This window comes from Mobula birostris, chromosome 13 (assembly GCF_030028105.1).
Source record: "Mobula birostris isolate sMobBir1 chromosome 13, sMobBir1.hap1, whole genome shotgun sequence".
In the NCBI taxonomy this organism is placed as follows: Eukaryota; Metazoa; Chordata; class Chondrichthyes; order Myliobatiformes; family Myliobatidae; genus Mobula; species Mobula birostris.
This window is the reverse complement of record NC_092382.1, coordinates 21,939,755-21,964,115: the sequence shown is the minus strand read 5'-3', so window position 1 is coordinate 21,964,115 and position 24,361 is coordinate 21,939,755. Positions and strand designations below refer to the sequence as shown.

Genomic DNA, 24,361 nt, shown 5'->3' with positions numbered 1-24,361 from the left:
ACTCACATTCTGATTCCCACCCCCCTGACAAACTAGTTTAAACCCTCCCCAACAGCTCCAGCAAACCTGCCCACCAGGATATTGGTTCCTTTCCAGTTCAGGTGCAGCCCGTCCTTGTTGTACAGGTCAGACCTTCCCCAGAAGAGATCCCAATGCTCCAGAAATCTGAACCCCTGCCCCCTGCACCAACTCTTCAGCCACGCATTCAACTGCCATGACTTCCTGTTCCTACCCTCTCTGTCTCGTGGCACAGGCAGCAATCCTGAGATTACCACCCTTGAGATCCTGCTTTTTAACTTTTTTCCTAACTCCCAATATTCTTACGCTCCAAAGAATAAAGACCTAATTTGTTCAACCTTTTGCTGTAACTTAGGAGATGAAATCCAGGCAACATTTTAGTAAATCTCCTCTGTACTCTCTCAATTTTATTGACATCTTTCCTATAATTCAGTGATCAGAACTGTATACAATACTCCAAATTTGGCCTTACCAATGCCTTGTACAATTTCAACATTACATCCCAACTCCTATACTCAATGCTCTGATTTATAAAGGCCAGCATACCAAAAGCTTTCTTCACCACCCTATCCAAACGAGACTCCACCTTCAGGGAACTATGCACCATTACTCCTAGATCCCTCTGTTCTACTGCATTCTTCAATGCCCTACCATTTACCATGTATGCCCTATTTTGATCACTCCTACCAAAATGCAGCACCTCACATTTATCAGCATTAAACTCCTTCTGCCATCTTTCAGCCCACTCTTCTAAGTGGTCTAAATCCTGTCTGCAAGCTTTGAAAATATTCTTCATTATCCACAACTCCACCTATCTCAGTATCATCTAATACTTACTCATCCAATTTACCACCCCATCATCCAGATCATTAATATATATGACAAACAACATTGGACCTAGTACAGATCCCTGAGGTTTAGTCATCAGAGACAATTGTGCTGTCCCTCACTTCCCACATCCTACAATCAGAGCACTGGACTGTCCTATCTACTGCCTCCATTACCAACTCCTAAGTTAATCAAAATAATTAAAGAAACATACCCAGCCTTACCTTACTGGGAGCAAGCTCGTCCTCTGCCTCTTCTCGCCGAAACCTCTCGAACCAAAGCCTCAAAGCTCCACTCCTTCACTGGCCCACTCACTCACTGGCCGCTCCGCTTCAGCTACCCCTCTTTTTACTTGTTTGTTGAGCTTCTCAATTTACAATTGCCCAATCAAATTGCTTGGTCCCCTGACCTTGATTGCCCAATCAGCTGCATTCTGAGCTGTTCAAATTTTGATTGACATGATTGCACAATCCAACTGCCAGAACCTCTCGAGCCAAAGCCTCAAAGCTCCACTCCTTCACTGGCCGCTCTCCACTCCAGTCCATATAAAACTCCAGTCCCAATAAAGGTGAATATGCAGCAGAAGAAACTCCTCCCATGCTCAGTGACCAGGGTGCAGACTGGGTGTGGTGAGCAGCAGCAATAATTGCAGAGTTCAGCACCAACAGTCACTCTCAAAATTGCATTCAGCAACGGTGATGGACAAATATCCAGCAAGCAGCTTATTGAAACATTCCAGTACTATGTCACAAGTGTAACATGCTGTGAGGTTTCACTGCTAATGGAATGGCCTCTCTGCAATGCATCACTGCTGAGGTAACGGCTTCTCTGTAGCAGCAATGTTTAGGTTACGACTAGAGACAACAGGGTTTTGGAACGCAGGGCTATCCAATGAGAGAAATGTTGTTCTTTCTTGGGAGTCTGGAAGAGAGATTTTTGCAGTCTTTTGCCGGGGAGCGATGAGAAGACATGAATGGAGAGATTGGGCCTTTCTTCTTCATTATTTTTTTTACTCGTTCTATAGTCAAAGTAAGAAACTATAAAGCCCAAACGTTTAATCACAGATTATGTACCGTTTGTTTTCTCAGGGTACTGATTTGTAACAGGGAACACATCAAGCAGCATCCACCCAAACAAGATTTCTTAAGACTGGCCGGGCTGGGGGGGGGGCTATCACCCCCTATATTAAGCTGCCAGTCAAAGTGAGAGTTACATCAGGTTAGAATACTGAGTGAATCGCTTCCCACATTCACAGCTGTCGAACGGCCTCTCCCCACTGTCAACCCAATGATGCACATTCGGTGCAGAGTGCTCAGAGAATCTCCTCCCAAAGTCTGAGCAGCTGATCGACCTCTACTCGGTGTGAACTCGCTGGTGTTTCTGTAGATTCGATGACCGAGTGAATCCCTTCCCACACACTGAGCAGCTGAATGGCCTCTCCCCTGTGTGAACACGCTGGTGTCTCTGTAGATGAGATGACCGAGTGAATCCCTTCCCACAGTCTCGGCAGGTGAACGGCCTCTCTCCAGTGTGAACTCGCTGGTGCATCAGTAGTTGAGATGACGAAGTGAATCCTTTTCCACAGTCTGAGCAGGTGAACGGCCTCTCTCCAGTGTGAACGTGCTGATGTACCTTCAGTTGATATGACTTAGTGAATCCCTTCCCACAGACTGAGCAGGTGAACGGCCTCTCCCCAGTATGAACTGACTGGTGTGCCTGTAGTTCAGTTGACCAAGTGAATCCCTTCCCACAGACTGAGCAGGTGAACGGCCACTCCCCAGTATGAACTGACCGGTGTGCCTGTAGTTCGGATGCCTGAGTAAATCCTTTCCCACAATCTGAGCAGGTGAACGGCCGCTCCCCACTGTGAACTCGCTCGTGTCTCTGTAGGGTGCATGACTGAGTGAATCCCTTCCCACAGACAGAGCAGGTGTACGGCCGCTCCCCACTGTGAACTCGCTGGTGTGCCATTAGGGCGGATGACTGAGTGAATCCCTTCCCACAGTCTGAGCAGGTGAACGGCCTCTCCCCAGTGTGAACTCGCTGATGTACCTTCAGTTGGGATGAGGAAGTAAATCCCTTCCCACAGTGCAAGCAGGTGAACGGCCTCTCCCCAGTGTGAACTCGCCTATGTGCCTTCAGTTGGGATGAGCAAGTGAATCCCTTCCCACACTCTGAGCAGGTGAATGGCTGCTCTCCAGTATGAACTCGCTGGTGTACCTTCAGTTCAGATGACTGACTGAATCCCTTCCCGCAGTTCGAGCAGGTGAACGGCCGTTCCCCGGTGTGAACTCGCTGGTGTACCTTCAGTTCAGATGACTGAGTGAATCCCTTCCCGCAGTTTGAGCAGGTGAACGGCCTCTCCCCAGTGTGAACTCGCTGATGTACCATCAGTTGGGATGAGCAAGTGAATCCCTTCCCACACACTGAGCAGGTGAATGGCCTCTCCCCAGTGTGAACTCGCTGATGTACCTTCAGTTTGGATGAGCAAATGAATTCTTTCCCACAGTCTGAGCAGGTGAACGGCCTCTCTCCAGTGTGAACTCGCTGATGTACCTTCAGTTGAGATGACGAAGTGAATCCCTTCCCACAGTCTGAGCAGGTGAACGGCCGCTCTCCAGTGTGAACTCGCTGATGTACCTTCAGTTCAGATGACTGAGTGAATCCTTTCCCACAGTTTGAGCAGGTGAACGGTCTCTCTCCAGTGTGAACAGACGAGTGTACTTGCAGGTGGGATGATCGAGTGAATCCCTTCCCACACACTGAGCAGGTGAATGGCCTCTCTCCAGTATGAACTAGCTGATGTACCTTCAGTTGGTATGAGCAAGTGAATCCCTTCCCGCAGTCTGAGCAGATAAACGGCCTCTTCCCAGTGTGAACTCGCTGATGTACCTTCAGGTGGGATGAGCAAGTGAATCTATTCCCACACATTGAGCAGGTGAACGGCCTCTCCCCAGTGTGAACAGACCAGTGTGCTTGTAGGTGGGATGGCCGAGTGAATCGCTTCCCACACACTGTGCAGGTGAATGGCCTCTCCCCAGTGTGAATTCGCTGGTGTCTCTGTAGATGAGATGACCGAGTGAATCTCTTCCCACAGTCTGGGCAGGTGAACGGCCTCTCCCCAGTGTGAACTCGCTGATGTACCTTCAATTGGGATGACAAAGTGAATCCCTTCCCACAGTCGGAGCAGGTGAACGGCCTCTCCCCAGTGTGAACTCGCTGATGTACCTTCAGTTGGGATGACAAAGTGAATCCCTTCCCACAGTCGGAGCAGGTGAATGGCCTCTCTCCAGTGTGAACTCGCTGATGTACCTTCAGTTGGGATGACGAAGTGAATCCCTTCCCACAGTCTGAGCAGGTAAACGGCCGCTCTCCAGTGTGAACTCGCTGATGTACCTTCAGTTCAGATGACTGAGTGAATCCTTTCCCACAGTTTGAGCAGGTGAACGGTCTCTCTCCAGTGTGAACAGACGAGTGTACTTGCAGGTGGGATGATCGAGTGAATCCCTTCCCACACACTGAGCAAGTGAATGGCCTCTCCCCAGTGTGAACTCGCTGATGTACCTTCAGTTGGGATGAGCAAGTGAATCCCTTCCCACAGTCTGAGCAGGTGAATGGCCTCTCTCCAGTATGAACTAGCTGATGCACCTTCAGTTGGTATGAGCAAGTGAATCCCTTCCCGCAGTCTGAGCAGATAAACGGCCTCTCCCCGGTGTGAACTCGCTGATGTACCTTCATGTGGGATGAGCAAGTGAATCTATTCCCACACATTGAGCAGGTGAACGGCCTCTCCCCAGTGTGAACAGACCAGTGTGCTTGTAGGTGGGATGGCCGAGTGAATCGCTTCCCACACACTGTGCAGGTGAATGGCCTCTCCCCAGTGTGAATTCGCTGGTGTCTCTGTAGATGAGATGACCGAGTGAATCTCTTCCCACAGTCTGGGCAGGTGAACGGCCTCTCCCCAGTGTGAACTCGCTGATGTACCTTCAATTGGGATGACAAAGTGAATCCCTTCCCACAGTCGGAGCAGGTGAACGGCCTCTCCCCAGTGTGAACTCGCTGATGTACCTTCAGTTGGGATGACAAAGTGAATCCCTTCCCACAGTCGGAGCAGGTGAATGGCCTCTCCCCAGTGTGTACTGACTGGTGCCTCAGTAGGTGAGATGATTTAGTAAATCCCTTCCCACAGTCCGAGCAGGTGTACAACCTCTCCCTAGTGTGAACTTGCTGGTGAGCCATTAGGTCAGATGACCGAGTGTATTCTTCCCCACAAATTCAGCAGCTGACCAGCCTCTGCCCAGGGTGAACCGACTGGTGTGTCCACAGGTGGGATGACCGACTGAATCCCTTCTCACACACAGAACAGGTGAATGGCCTTGTCCCAGTGTGAACTTGCTGATGTACCTTCAGTTGAGATGACCGACTGAATCCATTCCCACTGACTGAGCAGGTGAACGTGTAGGTCCTTGTGTAAAATGACGGGCGTGCCAGTCTGTCAGATGATCGAGTGAATCCCTCGTCACAGTCCGAGCACAAAGGATGATCAAGTGAATCCCTTGCTCCACTTCTTAAATATCCGGCTAGAGACAGCAAAACTGGCTTGCTGTGTTCGAGATTCCCATAGACAAATTCCTTGTCATTTTTAACCTGTAAAAATATTTACAAAATCCATCAATGGGTGTAAGACAGTATTTCAGATGAGATCACTTGAGTTGTCAAGGTGTGATCTGGCATCACACTATTACAGTGAGGTTCAATCCAAGTTCGAGAGAGAAATCATCTTCTAACTGGGCACAGTGCTGGTATCTAGAATGACCAACATATTCTCTGATACTGTTCCTGTCTCGATAACAATGGGAATTTCTGCCATCTCCAATCTGTGACCTGGCTCAGTTTGACTCTGTCTATTCGTATTATTCCCTGTTCCCACTGAGCTGCATGGATGACTGGTAGGAACTGAAACACTCTCACACAAATAGCTGGCAGTGCATTCCACGCACCCAGCACTCTCTGTGTAAAAAACTTACCCCTGTCATCCCCTCGGTATCTATTTCAAAGCACCTTAAAACTATACCCCCTCGTGTTAGCCATTTCAGCCCTAGGAAAAAACCTCTGGCGATCCACACGATCAATGCCCCTCATCATTTTATACACCTAAAAAAGGCTCTAAACATAAACAAGGAAATTATACATTGCCTTGAGGATTTGTTAAAAGTGTACAAAATTATGACGGTATAGATAGGGTAATTGCAAGCAGCTTTTTCCACTGAGGTTGGGTGGGATGATGACCAGAGGTCATGGGTAAGTGGGGAAGGTGAAAATTTAATGGGAACATTTGGAAAATCTCTTTATTGAAATGGTTGTGAGAGTGTGGAATGAGATGCCAGCACAAGTGGTGAATGTGAGCTCGGTTTCACCATTTAAAAGAAGTTCGGATGGGAGCCTGGATGGTAGGGGTATGGAGGGTGTTACATACCTCAAGGAGATGTGATTTTTTTTGTGAGAACAATGTAATGCTCTTTTGGAGGTCACCTGATGTAATTTTCCCGCCGATGTGAGGTCACGTGAGGACATTTTCACCATGGGTATATAAGGGAAGACCTCAGATGACGCAGTTAGTTTTTAGTTTTTAGTTTTCCAGCTAGAACGTGCGTCTGTGTCTCCGTTTCTATTGCGTATTTGTTTTTATGACGCAGTTTCATTTTTAAAACGGCATGTTACGTTCTGTTTGAAGGTACAATAGTGCTGGACTGGAAATTTTTGCTAGATGTGTTGATGTACCTTTTTCCAGCAGTATTGGAGAGTGAAGACTTTTTCGAAGTACAGGACCCGAAGGACTAAGAGAAATCAGGAATGTTTGGCAGCTTAATAAATGATCGACCTTATTGAGTCTTTGTTGAAGGAGTAGCGACCTGCATCGAAGATAACTCATACCAAAAGAGCAAGGTAGTTCATGCAAGGTGCTCTCTAGAATTTATGGTCTGTTGTTTTAAGCCGTTTATTTCCTGCATCATGAATCCTTTGGTCAGAACAAACAGGAAAGTCGTGTCAATGAAGAAGTCCTTCTCCAGAGAAGTCTCTCCCAATTGAATGTATAAATCTGTTGGACTTTCGAATTTACCATTTTAAGAACCGTATTTGACTTTACCACTTTATGTACTGTTTTCACATTTAACGCTTTAAGAACCAGTGCCAAGTGACGATTTGTTGAACGGCTGCATAACTTCCGGTTAAGGTTTTTGTTTGTTTTTATATTGTTTATCCGTGTTTAATAAATGTTTGGTTGTTTTCCTATAACCTGTCTCGATTGATATTCATTGTTGCTGGTTACATAACATAATTTGTGGGGGCTCAGCCAGGAGATGTTCCGATTTTGAGGTTAAGTGCTGATAATTGCCATTCTGATTTGGAAAAGGAAAATACCCGATTTTTTTGAGTTGGATTGGTGTGTGAGTGGTATTCGGCAACAATGAATATTAACGAGTTTATGGACATGCCTGACTCGGTGTCTTTAGTGAATGCAAAAAAACCTGAGGTATTGGAGATTGCGAGGAGGTTGGATATTAAAGGAATTACAAAGAATACCACAAAGGCTTTAATACAAAGAAAATCGCTGAGCATTATATTAATTTGAAAACTTTTGATGATGAGGTGTTAGATAGGTTTCCAATGACTAATCTGGAAATGCAGTTGCACCTTGAACAGTTGACGTTTGAAAGATTTAAAGTGGAAATGGCCAAAAGAGAGGCTAATTAAAAAAGGGCATTTGAAGAAAGGGAAGCTGAAAACCGGAGGAAATTTGAGTTTGAGATGGAGAAATTAAGGATGGGAAATCAGTCTTCTGGTTCTAAGAAACAGTTTATTGCTAGTCGTGAGGTTATTTTGGCTCCTCCATTTAATGAAGCTGAAGTGGACAAATATTTCCAGCATTTCAAAACCGATGCACTGAGTTTAAAGTGGCCGAAAGAGCAATGGCCGCGTGATGTTACAAAGTGTAATTAAAGGCAAGGCACAACAAGTTTATACAGCTTTAAATGCTGAGCAAGCACTGGATTATGATACTGTTAAACAGCATATATTAAAGGCATATGAGTTGGTTCCGGAAGCGTATAGAGAAAGATACAGAAATTTGAAGAAATCTGTGGAAAAAACTTATGTAGAATTTGCCTATGAGAAATCTATGTGTTTTGAGAGATGGGTTTCCTCTAAAAATGTGAATGGGGAGTTTAATACATTAAAAGAGTTGATTTTACTGGAGGAATTTAAAAGAAGCATTCCTGTTGAAGTGAGAACATACTTAAATGAAAGGGACACTGCTACATTGCAGGAGATTGCTAAATTAGCTGATGAATATGCTTTAATTCATAAGAATAAATTTTCTGCAGGTAAAATTTTTAAAAGGAAAAATAGCACAGAGAGTCAATGTAAACCAGAAATTAAACCTGAAGTGAGTGAGAAAAGTAAGGATGAAGGGAGACATGTGAAGGAAAGACATTTTTGGTATTATTTGTAATTATTGTAAGAAACCTGGACATGTAATAGCTAATTGCTTTTGATTGAAAAAGAAAGAGAAAGAAGCCGACCCAGATGCTTGTGTGCAGCATATTGAAACACCTTTAAATTCACAGGGTTTAGAAAACATTAATGAAGATGTGTCAGAGTCTGACCAAGTTAAGAGGGGATATGAAACTTTTATAACAGAAGGATTTGTATCCTTGAAAGAAGGATCTAATTCAGTACCAATAAGAATACTTAGAGATACTGGAGCTTCTCAATCACTAATATTAGACAGTGTGCTAAAATCTGAAGTCCGAAGTCTGACTAAAGTCTGACATTGTGAGGTAAATTATATAAGAGGAGTTGGGAGTGCCCTCATGCCAGGACATTTGCATAGAGTAAATTTAAGGTCAGGATTAGTTACAGGGATTGTTAAAGTAGGGCTACAATCCAGTTTAACTGTGAATGATGTTTCTCTTTTGTTATGGAATGATTTAGCATGTGGACAAGTTTTTCCTGAAGTGCATTTGAAAATAAATTCAAATTCTGAGGAACCACAGAGGGAATCTAACACAGATTCTTCCTGTGTTGTAACAAGAGCTATGGCTAAAAAGACTGATGTACAGGATGAGGTTGTTACCCATGACAGTTCAACTCAAGATTCGAATTTTGAGGATGTATCAGAAACTTTCTTACCTACGTTATTTGATCAGGATTTTGGTGGTAAGTCTGACCAGGAAGATTTGTCTTTATCTCGGAAGGAGATGATAGCAGAAGAACAAGCTCTTTCAGATAGTGAAATTGAAAAAGTACCAGTGGGATATTATTTTGAAAAGGGACTATTAATGAGAAAGTGGAGAGCACCTACAATTCCTGCTAGTGAGGAATGGGAGGTTAATCATCGGGTAGTAGTTCCTAAAGTTTATCGAAATGAGGTTTTAACTATGGCTCATAGTATTCCTTTGGGTGGTCATCTAGGTGTAAAGAAAACTATGAACAAAGTTTCTAAACATTTTTATTGGCCTAGTTTAAGACAAGGTGTAGCGACATTTTGCAGAACGTCCCATACATGTCAAATTGTGGGTAAACCTAATCAGGTTACTCCAGTGGCCCCACTGCAACCAATTCCAGTACTTGGTGAGCCGTTCTCAAAAATCATTGTAGACTGTGTAGGTCCTTTGCCAAAAACTAAACCTGGACATCAATATTTGTTAACTATTATGTGCACAGCGTCTAGGTTTCCAGAGGCAGTACCTCTTAGGAATATAACAGCCAAAACTGTGACAAAGGGTCTTATAGTTTTTTTTACTTATTTTGGGTTGCCTAAGGAAATACAACCGGATCAAGGTAGTCATTGTATGTCTGGATTGTTTCAGCAAATAGTTTATAAACTGGGAGCAAAACAGATTATCTCATCAGCCTATCATCCAAAATCACAAGGAGCCTTGGAGAGATTTCATTCTACATTAAAAACTATGATTAGGACATATTGTGTGGAAAATGAAAAAGACTGGAATGAAGGTATACATTTACTACTTTTTGCAGTATGAGAGGCAGTACAGGAATCATTAGGTTTTAGTCCTTTTGAACTTGTGGTTGGGCATAGAGTTTGAGGACCTTTGGCCTTGTTGAAAGAACAGTGGATTAATAAAGAGGTACACACTAGTTTGCTAGATTATGTTTTTTTTTAATTTAAAGAAAGATTATATAAAGCTTGTAGCTTGGCAAAGGAAATTTTAAATTAGCTCAAGAGAAGATGAAGACTTGGTATGATAAGGAAGCTAGGATGAGGTCATTTAAGCCTGGAGATAAGGTGTTGGTTCTTTTCCCAGTGCAAACGAACCCATTACAAGCTAAATTTCATGGTCCTTATGAGATTAAGTCTAAGGTAAATGATGTAGATTACGTGATAAAAACCCCAGATCGGAGAAAGACAACACAGCTGTGTCATATAAATATGATAAAACCATATTAAGAGAGAGACTGCTGCTATGACTATTGTGATCAATAATGAGTCTGATCTTGATAAAACCTTAAGGGATGATTCATCTGAAACTCATTTTAAACTCAACATTATTTCAGCCACGTTACCAAATTCAAAAATTCTAGAAAATATTTATGGAAAATTAGCTTATTTACAGCCAGAGCAGAGACAGCAGATGAAACAGTTAATTTTTAAATACAGAGATTTATTTCCAGATGTTCCTAGAACAGCCACTGTAGCTACAGTTGATGTAGATGTTGAGATGCAAAACCCATAAAACAACATCCGTATCGAATGAACAGGGAAAAATGTGAACTTGCCAAATAAGAAATTAAGTATATGTTAGAGAATGATATTATTAGACACTCTAATTTGAATTGGAGTTCACTGTGCATTATGGTGCCTAAGCCAGATAATAGTATTAGGTTTTGTACAGATTACAGGAAGGTGAATGCTGTGACAAAAACTGATGCATATCCAATCCCTAGGGTAGATGATTGTGTGGATAAAGTTGGACAAGCCAAATTCCTTACAAAGATTGATTTGTTAAGAGCTTATTGGTGTGTTCCATTGACAGATAGAGGTAGAGAGATTTCAGTATTGGTAACCCCATCTGGGTTATATGAATATAATGTTCTTCCATTTGGGATGAAGAATGCACCAGGTACATTTCAGAGGATGATTAATAGCATGATTCAGGGATTAAAAGATACAGATGCCTATATTGATGATTTAGTTACAGGAAATAATACGTGGAAAGCACATATTACTGCGGTGGGGAAATTATTTGACAGACTTTCAAAAGCTAACTTAACTATTAACTTAGCTAACAGTGAATTTGGTCAGGCCACTGTGACCGTTAAGGAAAAGGGTTAAGGAAATTAAACTTCAATTTAGTAACACAGTTCAATGTTACAGGAGTACAATATTCTGATCACTCATATTAAGGGTAAAGACATTGTGATCACTGATCGTTTATCTAGATGTTAAATGTACAATGAAAAATTGTTTTTATGGAGTGGTATTTTAAAATTTGTAACACTCCTACTGTATATTAGTTTGTAAAGTGCTGAAAGATAAGACTGTATATATTGTGTATGTTGTAAGTTTTATACCTTTGTATAAATTGTTAATTGTTAAAATTTTGTTCTTTGAGAGACCAATATGTTTATTTTGGAGGAAGGTGTTACATACCTCAAGGAGATCTGTGATTCTTTTTTTGTGAGAATGATGTAATGGTCTTCTGGAGGTCACCTGATGTAATTTTCCCGCTGATGTGAGGTCACATGGGGACACGTGCACCACGGGTATATAAGGGAAGACCTCAGTTGACGCAGTTAGATTTTAGTTTTTAGTTTTCCAGCTAGAACGTGCGTCTGTGTCTCCGTCTCTGTTGCATATTTGTTTTTATGACACAGTTTCATTTTTAAAAAGGAGTGTTACTTTCTGTTGCAAGGTACAACAGAGCTGGATTGGCAATTTTTGCTAGATGCACTGATGTACCTTTTTCCAGCAGTACTGGAGAGTGAAAACTTCATCGAAATACAGGATACGAAGGATTAAGAGAAGTTGGGAATGTTCGGCAGTTTAATAAAGGATCGACCTTATTGAGTCTTCGTTGAAGGAGTAGCGACCTGCATCAAAGATAACTCATACCAAAAGAGCAAGGTAGTTCATGCAAGGTGCTCTCTAGAATTGACGGTCAGTTGTCTTAAGCCGTTTATTTCCTGCATCGTGAATCCTTTGGTCAGAACAAACTGGAAAGTCGTGTCAATGAAGAAATCCTTCTCCAGAGAAGTCTCTCCCAATTGAATGTATAAATCTGTCGGACTTTAGAATTTACCATTTTAAGAACCGTATTTGACTTTACCGTTTTAAGAACTATTTTCGCATTTAACGCTTTAAGAACCAGTGCTGAGTGATGATTTGTTGAACGGCTGCATAGCGGTTAACTTTCAGTTAAGGTTTTTGTTTGTTTTTATATTGCTTATCTCTGTTTAATAAATGTTTGGTTGTTTTTATATAACCTGTCTCGATTGATATTCATTGTTGCCAGTTACGTAACAAGGGCAATGGTCCCGGTGCAGGTAGTTGCATTAGACAGCTTAAATGCTATTTCAGCATTGACCAGATGGGCCAAATAGCCTGTTTGTGTACTGAACCTCTCCATGTTTCTATGACAGAGAAGCTGGATAAACATGTTTGGAAGGGAAAAGGTAGGAGTGACAACGGAGCAGCAATGGGAGGAGTTCGGGAGCTGAGTGATCGATACATCCCAAAGAAGTGGAAGCATTGGAAAGGCAGAAGGACACAACCGTGGCTGAAATGAGAAGCCACAGCCAACATAAAAGCCAAAGAAAGGGCAAAAACAGAACAAAAACTATTGGGAAGCTTTTAGAAACCAACAGAAGACGACAAAAAAAAATGTCAAATGAGCTCAGGGCGTGGAATTATGATACTGTAGTCCTGAGCCTTGGTTGTACCACAACAGAGGAACAAAATATCCCGGGCCTCAATATCGCTTGAAAACCAAGTTTCCCTGCACCAGTTACCCTTCAACTTTTATTTTGGCAGGCACATACAAACTCTACACCTTCAAACTTCACTTCTGAAGGCCTCCCACTTACCAAGTACTCCTTTGCCAGAAAACAGCCTGTCCCAAACCACACTTGTCAGATCCTTTCTGAGACCTTCAGAATTGACCCTTCTCCAATTTAGAATCTCAACCCGTGGTCCAGACCGCTTTTTTTCCATTTTTACTTTGAATCTCATGGCATTATGATCACTAATTTATGTCACCAGCCCTGGATCATTTACTAACAGATTATTGGACACTCCTACATCAGGAATTCTGCATACTGAATAAGAGCACATTTGACAAACTCTACCCCATCTAGTCCTTTTACAGTATGGGAGTCCCAGTCAATATATGGAAAATTAAAATCACTTACTGAATCAACCTTTGTTTCTTGGCATTGTCCTTGATCTCTGTAGAAATTTGTTCCTCTAAATCCTTCAGACTATTGGGTGCAACCAAGTCCCAATAATGACTACAATATCATAATTTTCTGTCCTGAGCTCATCTGGATTTCCTACGATGCCTCTTGCATTGTGATATACACAGCTCAGCATATTCATCGCTCCATGCTCAACCATTTGATTGCTGACTCTACCGGAGGTCTGAACAACATCTGACTGGTGTCAAGAAAACAAACTCTCCCTCATTGTCACAAAAACAAAGGAGCAGATTGTGGACAACAGGAGGAATGGAGACAGGCTAAGCCCTATTGACATCAGTGGATCTGGGGTTGAGAGGGTGAACAGCTTTTAAGTTCCTCGGCATAAACATCACCAAGGATCTCACATGGTCTCTACATACCGGCTGTGTTATGAAAAGAGCACACCAGCACTTCCTTCACCTCAGATGGTTGAAGAAGTTTGGGATGGGGCCCCAAATCCTAAGAACTTTCTACTGGAACACAATTGAGAGCATCCTGACTGGCTGCATCACTGCCTGGTATGGGAACTGTACTTCCCTTAATCGCAGGACCCTGCAGAGTGTGGTGTGGACAGCCCAGCTCATCTGTAGATGTGAACTTCCCACTATTCAGGACATTTACAGAGACAGGTGTGTAAAAAGGGCCCAAAGGATATTGGAGACCCAATTCACCACAACCACAAACTGTTCCTGCTGCTACCATCCAGGAAATGGTAACACAGCAAAAGGACCAACAGGCTCCGGGACATCATCTTCCACCAGACCATCAGACTGATTAATTCATGCTGATACAATTGCATTTCCACATTACATTGCCTGTTCTATGTACAAACTATTTATTATAAATTACTATAAATTACACATTGCACATTTAGAGGGAGACGTAATGTAAAGATTACTCCTCCTCATGCATATTAAGGGTGTACTGTATGTAATGAAGTCAATTCAATTCACCCTCTCCACTACTTGTTCTGTCATTCTGGCTCCCATTCCCCCTTCAAATTATTTTAACCACAACACCCCTCTCCCCACACTAGCACTACCAAGCCTTACCACTGGGATATTAGTCCCCTCTTGTTCTTTTGCCCTAACTAGAAACATGGAAAATAAGTGCAGGAGTAGGCCATTTGGCCCTTCGAGCCTGCACCGCCATTCAGTATGATCATGGCTGATCATCCAACTCAGAACCCCGCCCCAGGCTTCCCTCCATACCCCCTGATCCCTTTAGCCACAAGGGCCATATCTAACTCCCTCTTAAATATAGCCAATGAACTGGCCTCAACTGTTTCCTGTGGCAGAGAATTCCACAGATTCACCACTCTCTGTGTGAAGAAGTTTTCTCTCATCTCAGTCCTAAAAGGCTTCCCTTTTATCCTCAAACTGTGACCCCTCGTTCTGGACTTCCCCAACATCGGGAACGATCTTCCAGCATCTAGCCTGTCCAATCCCTTCAGGATGTTATACCTTTCAATAAGATGCCCCCTCAATCTTCTAAATTCCAACGAGTATAAGCCTAGTTGATCTAGTCTTTCATCATATGAAAGTCCTGCCATCCCAGGAATCAATCTGGTGAACCTTCTTTGTACTCCCTCTATGGCAAGGATGTCTTTCCTCAGATTAGGGGACCAAAACTGCACACAATACTCCAGGTGTGGTCTCACCAAGGCCTTGTACAACTGCAGTAGTACCTCCCTGCTCCTGTACTCGAATTCTCTTGCTATGAATGCCAGCATACCATTCGCCTTTTTCACCGCCTGCTGTACCTGCATGCCCACTTTCAATGACTGGTGTATAATGACACCCAGGTCTCGTTGCACCTCCCCTTTTCCTAATCGGCCACCATTCAGATAATAATCTGTTTTCCTGTTTTTGCCACCAAAGTGGATAACCTCACATTTATCCACATTAAATTACACCTGCCATGAATTTGCCCACTCACCTAACCTATCCAAGTCACCCTGCATCCTCTTAGCATCCTCCTCACAGCTAACACTGTCGCCCAGCTTTGTGTCATCCACAAACTTGGAGATGCTGCATTTAATTCCCTCGTCTAAGTCATTCATATATATTGTAAACAACTGGGGTCCCAGCACTGAGCCTTGTGGTTCCCCACTAGTCACTGCCTGCCATTCTGAAAAGGTCCCGTTTATTCCCACTCTTTTTAAGTAACTAAACCCCTATCACCCCCTTGACTTTCCTCTGCCAGGTAATGCCCCCCAACAGTTTCTAAAGTGGTCCACCTGCTGTTGTGTGGGATGGCCACAAGAGTACTCTGCGATGTCTAGTTAAACTCATTCTCCTTCCTCACTCTGACCCAGTTTCCTGTGTCCTGCACCTTGGGTGTAACTCACCTCTCTTCATTTCATATCCATCACCCCCTCCAACTGCTGGATGATCCAGAATTCATCCATTTCAAGCTGCAACTCCTTAAAGTGCAGGGTTACAAGCTGCAGCTGGATGCACATCTCGTAGGTGAGGGCATCAGGGACACTGGAGGTCTCCCCACCTTCCCACCAATGTACCCTCTAATTTGTAATGACCTGTATACACATAAATCTTGTACTGTCCATTTTTTTACCCAGTGACAACATGTGCACAGTGAATTTTATATAGAGAGATATTCATTTTAACAGCTAGCAAATCACTCTCGATAAGAACTTTGATGTGCTCTGGGTTTGATCGAGTTCATCTGCACTCTCACACAACCTCTGTAGCAGGCCTGTAACGGGTAATGAAGGATTTTCTCACCAGAGCTTTTGCACATCATCAATATGTCATTTGCTTGCTAAATTATGCTTCAAAAAGTCAAGATTTCCAAATATCATTCCACTTCTTCCCACTTGTAAATTCTCCAGCAACTTTTGCATCACCACAATACACACAGGTGACACCAGTTTCTGTATTGTACATAAATATTTCCCCTGAACCCTCCCCCAGGTGACTGACGGTGGTGAACTCAGTGATGGCAATGCCAATGAATATGAAGGGAAGGGCAGTAGTCTGTCTCATTGGAGTCTGGCACATTTGTGATGTGAAAGCTACTTGTTGCCCAAGCCAAAGGTCTTTGATATCATTATGTACCCAGAGAGAGTGGGTCAAAACATGTCCCTGTCATTTGGAACCTGATCCTTTTTTGGTATTTCACGAGACTCTGACAAGCACTTGATCCCGGCTAAATGACGAACATTGTCTTTTGTCTCTCTTTTAGCTAGACGTGCAGTACTCCTTAAGTGGAGAGATGAAGTTCCCCGTACCCATGTTCAATGGCTCAGGGATATTATGTCTTCTTTAGATCTTGAAAAGATATTAATAGCAAAAGGATAGTGAGGGATAAAATTGATCCCTTAGAGAATCAGAGTGGATGGGTATGTGTGGAGCCAAAAGAGATGGGGGAGATTTTGAACAATTTCTTTTCTTCGGTGTTCACCAGGGAGAAAGTTATTGAATTGTGTAAGGTAAAGGAAACAAGAAAGGTAGTTATGGAAAGTATAATGATTAAAGAAGAGGAAGTACTGACGCTTTTAAGGAATATAAAAGTGGGTAAGTCTCTGGGTCCGGACAGGATATTTCCTAGGACCTTGAGGGAAGTTAGTGTGGAAATAACAGAGGCTCTGACAGAAATATTTCAAATGTCATTGGAAACGGGGATGGTGCCGGAGGATTGGCGTATTGCTCATGTTGTTCCATTGTTTAAAAAGGGTTCTAAGAGTAAACCTAGCAATTATTGACCTGTGAGTTTGACGTCAGTGGTGGGGAAATTGATGGAAAGTATTCTCAGAGATGGTATATATAATTATCTGGATAGACAGGGTCTGATTAGGAACAGGTAACATGGATTTGTGCATGGAAGGTCATGTTTGACAAATCTTATTGAACTTTTTGATGAGGTTACTAGGAAAGTTGATGAGAGTAAAGCGGTGGATGTTGTCTATATGGACTTCAGTAAGGCCTTTGACAACGTTGCACACGGAAGGTTAGTTAAGAAGATTCAATCGTTAGGCATTAATATCAAAGTAGTAAAATGGATTCAGCAGTGACTTGATGGGAGATGCCAGCAAGTTGTGGTGGATAACTGTGTCTCAGATAGGAGGATGGTGACTAGTGATGTGCCTCAGGGATCTGTACTGGGTCCAATGTTGTTTGTCATATATATTAATGATCTGGATGATGGGGTGGTAAATTGGATTAGTAAGTATGCAGATGATATTAAGATAGGTGGAGTTGTGGATAATGAAGCAGGTTCTCAAAGCTTGCAGAGAGATTTAGACCAGTTAGAAGAGTGGGCTGAAAGATGGCGGATGAAGTTTAATGCTGGTAAATGTGAGGTGCTACATTTTGGTAGGACTAATCAAAATAGGACATACATGGTAAATGGTAGGGCACTGAAGAATGCAGTAGAACAGAGGGATCTAGGAGTAATGGTGCATAGTTCCCTGAAAGTGGAATCCCATGTGGATAGGGTGGTGAAGGGAGCTTTTGGTATGCTGGCATTTACAAATCAGAGCATTGAGTATAGGAGTTGGGATGTAATGTTGAAATTCTAAAAGGCATTGCTAAAGCCAAATTTGGAGTATTGTATACAGTTCTGGTCACCGAATTACAGGAAAGATGTCAATAAAACTGGGAGAGTACAGCGGAGATTTACTAAAATGTTGCCTGGGTTTCATCTCCTAAGTTACAGAGAAAGGTTGAACAAGTTAGGTCTTCATTCTTTGGAGCATAGAAGGTTGAGGGGGGACTTGATAGAGGTATTTGAAATTATGAGGGGGATAGATAGATTTAATGTGGATAGGCTTTTTCCATTGAGAGTGAGGGAGATTCAAATAAGAGGACACGAGTTGAGAGTTAAAGGGCAAACGTTTAGGGGTAACATGAGGGGGAACTTCTTTACTCAGAGAGTGGTAGCTGTGTGGAACGAGCTTCCAGCAGAAGTGGTTGAGGCAGGTTCAATGTTTTCATTTAAAGTAAAATTGGACAGCTATATGGACAGGAAAGGAATGGAGGGTTATGGGCTGAGTTCAGGTCGGTGGGACGAGGTGAGAGTAAGAGTTCAGCACAGAGTAGAAGGGCCGAGATGGCCTGATTCCATGCTGTAATTGTTATAAGCGTATACGGTTACTATTCACTTTTTAATTCAGATATAGAGATCCAAAAGGTGTGGGGACCTTTTCTTGAATATTGACAAGTGTATTTTTTTCTTCCCTTGATAGTCAGATCCTGCATTTCCAGCTTTCTTTGATTCTTTGATTAGGTAGCAGGCTGCTTTTTTTATTAGTGATTTCACTTTTTACCACAATATATAGATCTGGGGTGATAAAAGTTTATCTCAAATGTCCTTTTAAATACTTATATTATAATAGTCGGCTTGGAGTTGGATCGTGGGTGGGTTGGGTGCTTTCCTTTCTAATTTTTCATTTTTAATATGGGTGACTTACTCATTTATTAAGACATGTATTATTGTTATTTTTGTCTGTATTGCAATGATCCCTCTATTTACACTATTGACTTTTTTCTTCCACACTGTTTGTAGAAAACTAAAAAAAATTTTAAAAAACATGTTCTCACAGGTAGAAAGTCCAGAACAAGAGGGGGTAGAACCAGCAACAGACACAAAATGCTGGGGGAACTCAGCAGGCCAGGCAGCATCTATGGAAAAGAGTACTAATGCTGAGTTCCTCCAGCAATTTGTGTGTGTTGCTCGGATTTCCAGCATCTGCAGATTTTCTCTTGTTTGTGACTGGAGGCAGAACAAAGGTGATTTTCACAACAGCTGATGTAAAAGATTTTGTTCCCTTTCTCCGAGTTCCCGATCCTTGCATTTAGACAGCTGGAGCTCAGCTCTGTCTGAGAGACCCATCGGTTCCCATTCCCTCATCAGCCGGAAGCTCCCCGGGGCCCGTGTACGGATGGTGGGGCTGAGAGAGAGGGAAGAGAGCAGGACTGTCCCGGGATTGCGGGTCACGGAGTCCGGAGTCACAGCAACTACCCGAAGTCGGTGTTGAAAACGCCGCCCGGTGAGACCCCCAACCCGGAGACCCCTTCTCACCTCAACCGATCATCCGGGGCCTTTTGTGCCCCGCGCGCTGGTGAGCTCGAGCTTGGTCGGTTTAACGGCTGGGCTACTGATCACGTGACCATCCCCTCCCCCACCGCTGTCAACAGTGGAGTCACGCGCTGCGCTATTCCCATTGGTACGAAGCAGTGTCAATCACTGCTTCCAGCCAATAGCAGAGGCGGACCAGCCGAGAGGGCGTTACCTCCGCCGACACCGTCTCCCGAACTTTCCGTCACGGCGGGACAACCGTCAAAGTAAATGTCCGCTTTCTGATTTATTTCCATTTCCCTCCGAGGGAAGTTGGGGCGTTTGTGAAGCGTCTCCTGCGGCCGGAGTCTGATGTGTCGCTGAGAGGTAGGAGGAGACCGCTCGGCCCGTCGGTTTGATGCCGGTTCCCCGGGGAGGGAGAGGATGAAGACGGTGAGAGAGGGGGCGGACAGGATGTTTGTCCCGGTGGGGACAGGAGGGGCTCATCTGTGGAAATGTCTGAGCCCACGGTGGTGGCGATTCACCACATTGGGGGGCAAACACCGGCAGACTGTTGCCCTGCAAGCGGGGCCGATGGTCCGGGCAAAGTGACAATTATTTGTGTTTTGTTGAGACTGTACCGGGAATATGGTGTAAAATCCCGCTCCCCACACTAACACGGGTCACACAGACCAAAGAACAAACTGCCGGAGGAACTCAGTGGGTCGGGCAGCATCTGTGGAGGGAAATGGACCGTCAACATTTCGGGCCGAGACCCTCCCTCTGGACTGAGAGTGGACGGGAAATAGTCCGAGAAAAGAGGTGAGGGGTGGGGATGGGGCAAGAGCTGGGGAGTGAGAGGTGGATCCAGGTGAGGGGGAGGTGGGAAGGTGGAAATAGTGACGGGGGTGGGAGGTGAGTGGTTGGGGCAACACGGGGCTGCAGAAGATGGAAATTAATTCCATAGAGGATTAACAAAGAGGTTAGAGAGTATTTGTTATAGAGAGTGCAATGAAGATTCACCAGACTGATCCCTGGAGTGGTGGGGTCATCATATGAAGAAAGATCAAATGTGATAACCCTTTCATTTAGAGAATCGAGGACTGAGAGGTGAACACATTGAAATGCACAACATCATTACCGACTGAACCAGGGATCCCAGTCTCTGAAAAAGGGGGTGGTCTGTCCGGGACTGAGATGAGGGGAAATGTCTCCTCTCCAAGGGTGGTGAATGTCTGTAAATCCCCACCACAGAGGCCGGTGAAGACTCAGTGATCGTTCTCACATAAAACAGAGGCCGGCAGATGTGTGGAGACCGGTGGGATCGAGGAAATGAGGATTGGGCAGAAACATGTGGCTGAGATGGGAGAGCAGCCATCATGTTGTTGATGGTTAGAGGGGCTGAATGGCCACTTCCTGCTGTTTCTCACTCAATGTTTCAGTGTTCCTGTCCAGTGAGGCTGGAGGAATGTGAATAGAAATTAGTGTTTATAAACATGGACAGATTTAAATGAAACCTGCACATTTCCGGTTTGGGTCTGAATTGTGTGTTGGACCAGGATGGGAATCGAGCCTGTGACTCTGTGACCTTGGGGTGGAGGGAAAGGGACAGGGACGATTTGGAGGGAAGAAGTAAAAATGTATCTGGTGTAAATATGGAATAATGTGGGAAATGCGGCAGATGGGTCGGGCAGCGTGTGAGGGGCGAGGAGCAGAGTCACCGGATCAGATGGGAGACCATCCACCAGTCATGTGATCCCATTTCCTGTTCACGTTTTCCCGCAGATCTGCAGCATCTGCCAGTCACTGCTCTACGTGTCCGTGTAGCTTCGTCTTTCGCCCGTTCAGAAAAGGCAGTGAGATCCGGATCTATCACGTCCTCTCGTTGTGGGTGGACAATGATTTATTCTGCAATATTTTCAGCATGTTTCCATATAACCACATAACAATTACAGCACAGAAACAGGCCATCTTGGCCCTTCTAGTCCGTGCCAAATGCACGTGCCAATCTCACCTCGTCCTAGGCCTCAAACCATAACCACTGGGCTGAGGCCTGGGATTAGGCCTCATTCCACTGTTTTTACCTGCTGAAGAGCAGCCAATGTTTCTGGCTATATGACCCATTTATGTGAGAACTTAGCCTTTTGTATTTATCTGAGCTTTTCATAAGTTTAGTTATACTTTAGTACAGTTTAGTTCAGCTTCACTCCAGAATTTCCAAAGCAACAACCCATTCAGTCAAATAGTTCCACACAATTAAAATAGTTTACAGTATTACATTTTTAAATTTTTTGTTTTGTACTACTTATATAATTTAACTATTTAATATGTATATTCTTATTTTAAATCAATTTTTAAAATCTATTGTTACGAATTAGGTTCTATTGCTGCCGCAGAGACAACAAATTACATAAGATCAGCCAGTGCTATTAAACCTGATTCTGATAATTGGTCTGGGAGACCCACCACCGGTCACCTGATCCCAGTTACTGCAGATGGTAATGTGAGATTGAAGCCTTTTCTATTTATTTGTGTTCCTCAGTTGTGTTAAGTTTCCCTCTGTGCTTCCAAAGCAGAAGCTCAGTCTATCTAATATTTCCACAAAACTAAAATGGGGAATTTGTTTATTCTTATCACGTATTGAGCTACAGTGAAAATCTTGCCTGACCTACCATCCACACAGATCGATACATTACAACAGTACATTGAGCTGATATACGACAAAACAATAACTGTAACAAAGCATTGTGGCTGCAGAGAAAGTGCAGTGCAGATAGACATATGGTGCAGGGTCACGTCGAGTTACATTGTGAGGTCGAGTCTATTTTATTGGACCGGAGACCATTAATTTGGCTTACAATTGCAAACAGGAAGCCGTCCATGAGCCTGGTGGTACGCGTTTTAAGGCTTTTGTATCTCTTCCGCGATGGGGGATTGGGTTTGCAGCATCTTTGAGTACATGGCCTGCTTTTCCAATGCAGGGGAAGTGTAGGAAGAGTCCATAGAGGGGAGGCTTATTTCTATGATGTTCCCAGATGAGACCAAAGTTCTCTGCAGTTCCTTGCAGTCATGGGCAGAGCTTTAGCCATACGAAGGCGTGAAGTATCGACAAGAAGCTCAGAGACCTCGGCCTTCACCCTGCCTTGTGCAGCTGGATCCTGGACTTCCTGTCAGATCACCGGCAGGTGGTAAGAGTGGGCTCCCTCACCTCTGTCTCTCTTACCCTCAGCACACATGCCCCACACGGTTGTCTCCTTGGCCCCCTCCTTTACTCTCTGTGCACCCATGACTTGTGTCGCCACCCACAGCTCCAATCTGTTAATTAAATTTGCTGACGACACTACATTGATTGGCCTAATCCCAAATAATAACTTTCAATCGATCAAATGCTTCCTGACAAGGCTCGGTCCAAACAAACTTTTCACCCTTCTTCAGGAGATTAGTCAGAGGAAGAGCGATATCAGCAAAGTTCTTCCAGAACTTACGATAATATCCAACCATTTCCAGAAACCTTCCAAGAGCCTTCTTACCAGTCTGTCGCAAAAACTGTGGGTCAACTGTCTAAGAAAAATAACAAGATGGCTTGAGTCACAAAAATGGTTTCAGGTGCTTTTATTTACAAAAATAGTGGAAAATCAAAACTTGGATGTCCACATCAAAACAAGAAATTTAAAAAAAAATGCTATATATATATACAGCTTGCAGTTGTCACCTGTCTGGTTAACAGCCACCCTCAAATTAAACAAAAAAAGAACCCAAAGCGCTAAGCTGATCCCCCTAGACAAACCAAAAGCTAATTAACTCAATTATCTTCCATTTCACGCAATCTGAAACTCTACCACCAGTTCTCACAATAAACACATATACTTCATCATAGGATTCACCATTTCCCGGTTAAATAACTTAAATAAACCCCATGAGTAATTAGGTAACATAACCCTTGTCCCAGGTAAAGATGGTATCCTCCACCATCGGCACACCTGTGCAGGTTGCTGCTGCCTCTATATAAGACAGCTCTATGCAGCAGCTCTGTTTCAGACCCAGTGACTGTGGAGGAGAGAGACGTCAGATTATCATGACACTTCGGCAAAACACTTACTGGAAAGATGAATATGAATAAATTGACCTGAGATAATAAAACTGTGACATAGTGTGTTTCTTTTTTCCATGCCTGTTACAGCTGGGGATGAGTGTAAAATTGTGACTGTTGATTTATTGTGATGCGTGCACTCACCACAATAACAGAGGGGAATAATGTGCGTGGATGACCCTTTGGGTGTTTTACCGAGTGTGCCATGAAACATCTGTAATCAGTGACCGGCCTTCGTCACACAGTCGCAATAGGAACTTGAGAAATTGCCTGGATTTTGCCTGCACAGGAGCCAACTTGCCTTGACCTACAACACAGCCAAGACAGATCACAGTGGCATGGCCAAATTCACTCTTAGCTAAGTCAGCTGTAAGGTTGGCCCTGGAAAGCCTGTCAAACAGCTCTTCTACTACAGAGATATGCTCTTCCCAAGTGTCACTCCCTGTGACTAAGTCATCAATATAGGCATCTGTGTGTCCTAACCCTCAAATTACAGGATCAATCATTCTCTGGAATGTTCCTGGAGCATATTTCATTCCAAATGGTGAAACATTGTATTCATACAACCCAGAAGGTGTCACAAATGCAGAAATTTCTCTACCTCAGTCCGTCAATGGAACACACCAATACCCTTTCAACAGATCAATCTTTGTAAGAAATTACCTTTTCCAACCTTATTGATGCAATCATCCACCCCAGGGATAGGATAGGCATCTGTTTTTGTTACTGCATTTACCTTCCTATAATCAGTGCAAAATCTAACACTACCATCAAGTTTGGGCACAATAACGCAGGGTGAGCTCCAATCTGATGTTGAAGGCCTAATAATACCATTTTTCAGCATATATTCAATTTCTTGCTCAGCCAATTTCCATTTCTCTACGTTCATGCGATATGGGTGTTGTTTAATCGGTTTGGCTTGAC

The 24,361-nt window shown here is 43.6% G+C and overlaps 2 protein-coding genes across 2 annotated transcripts in view; one reads left to right on the top strand and one right to left on the bottom strand.

Moving 5' to 3' along the window:
* The window catches only part of LOC140208536 (uncharacterized), a 541,825-nt gene that overhangs the window by 248,632 nt on the left and 268,832 nt on the right, over positions 1–24,361 (top strand). The gene's annotated exons all lie outside the window — the stretch shown is intronic.
* On the bottom strand, positions 2,200–12,643 carry LOC140207842 (uncharacterized). The gene is made up of 3 exons (XM_072276396.1): positions 11,522–12,643; positions 4,159–5,493; positions 2,200–2,226 (listed from the first exon to the last, which is right to left on the bottom strand). The coding sequence occupies exons 2-3, from the start codon at positions 5,083–5,085 to the stop codon at positions 2,200–2,202; spliced, it is 954 nt and encodes a 317-aa protein (XP_072132497.1). The 5' UTR covers positions 5,086–5,493; positions 11,522–12,643.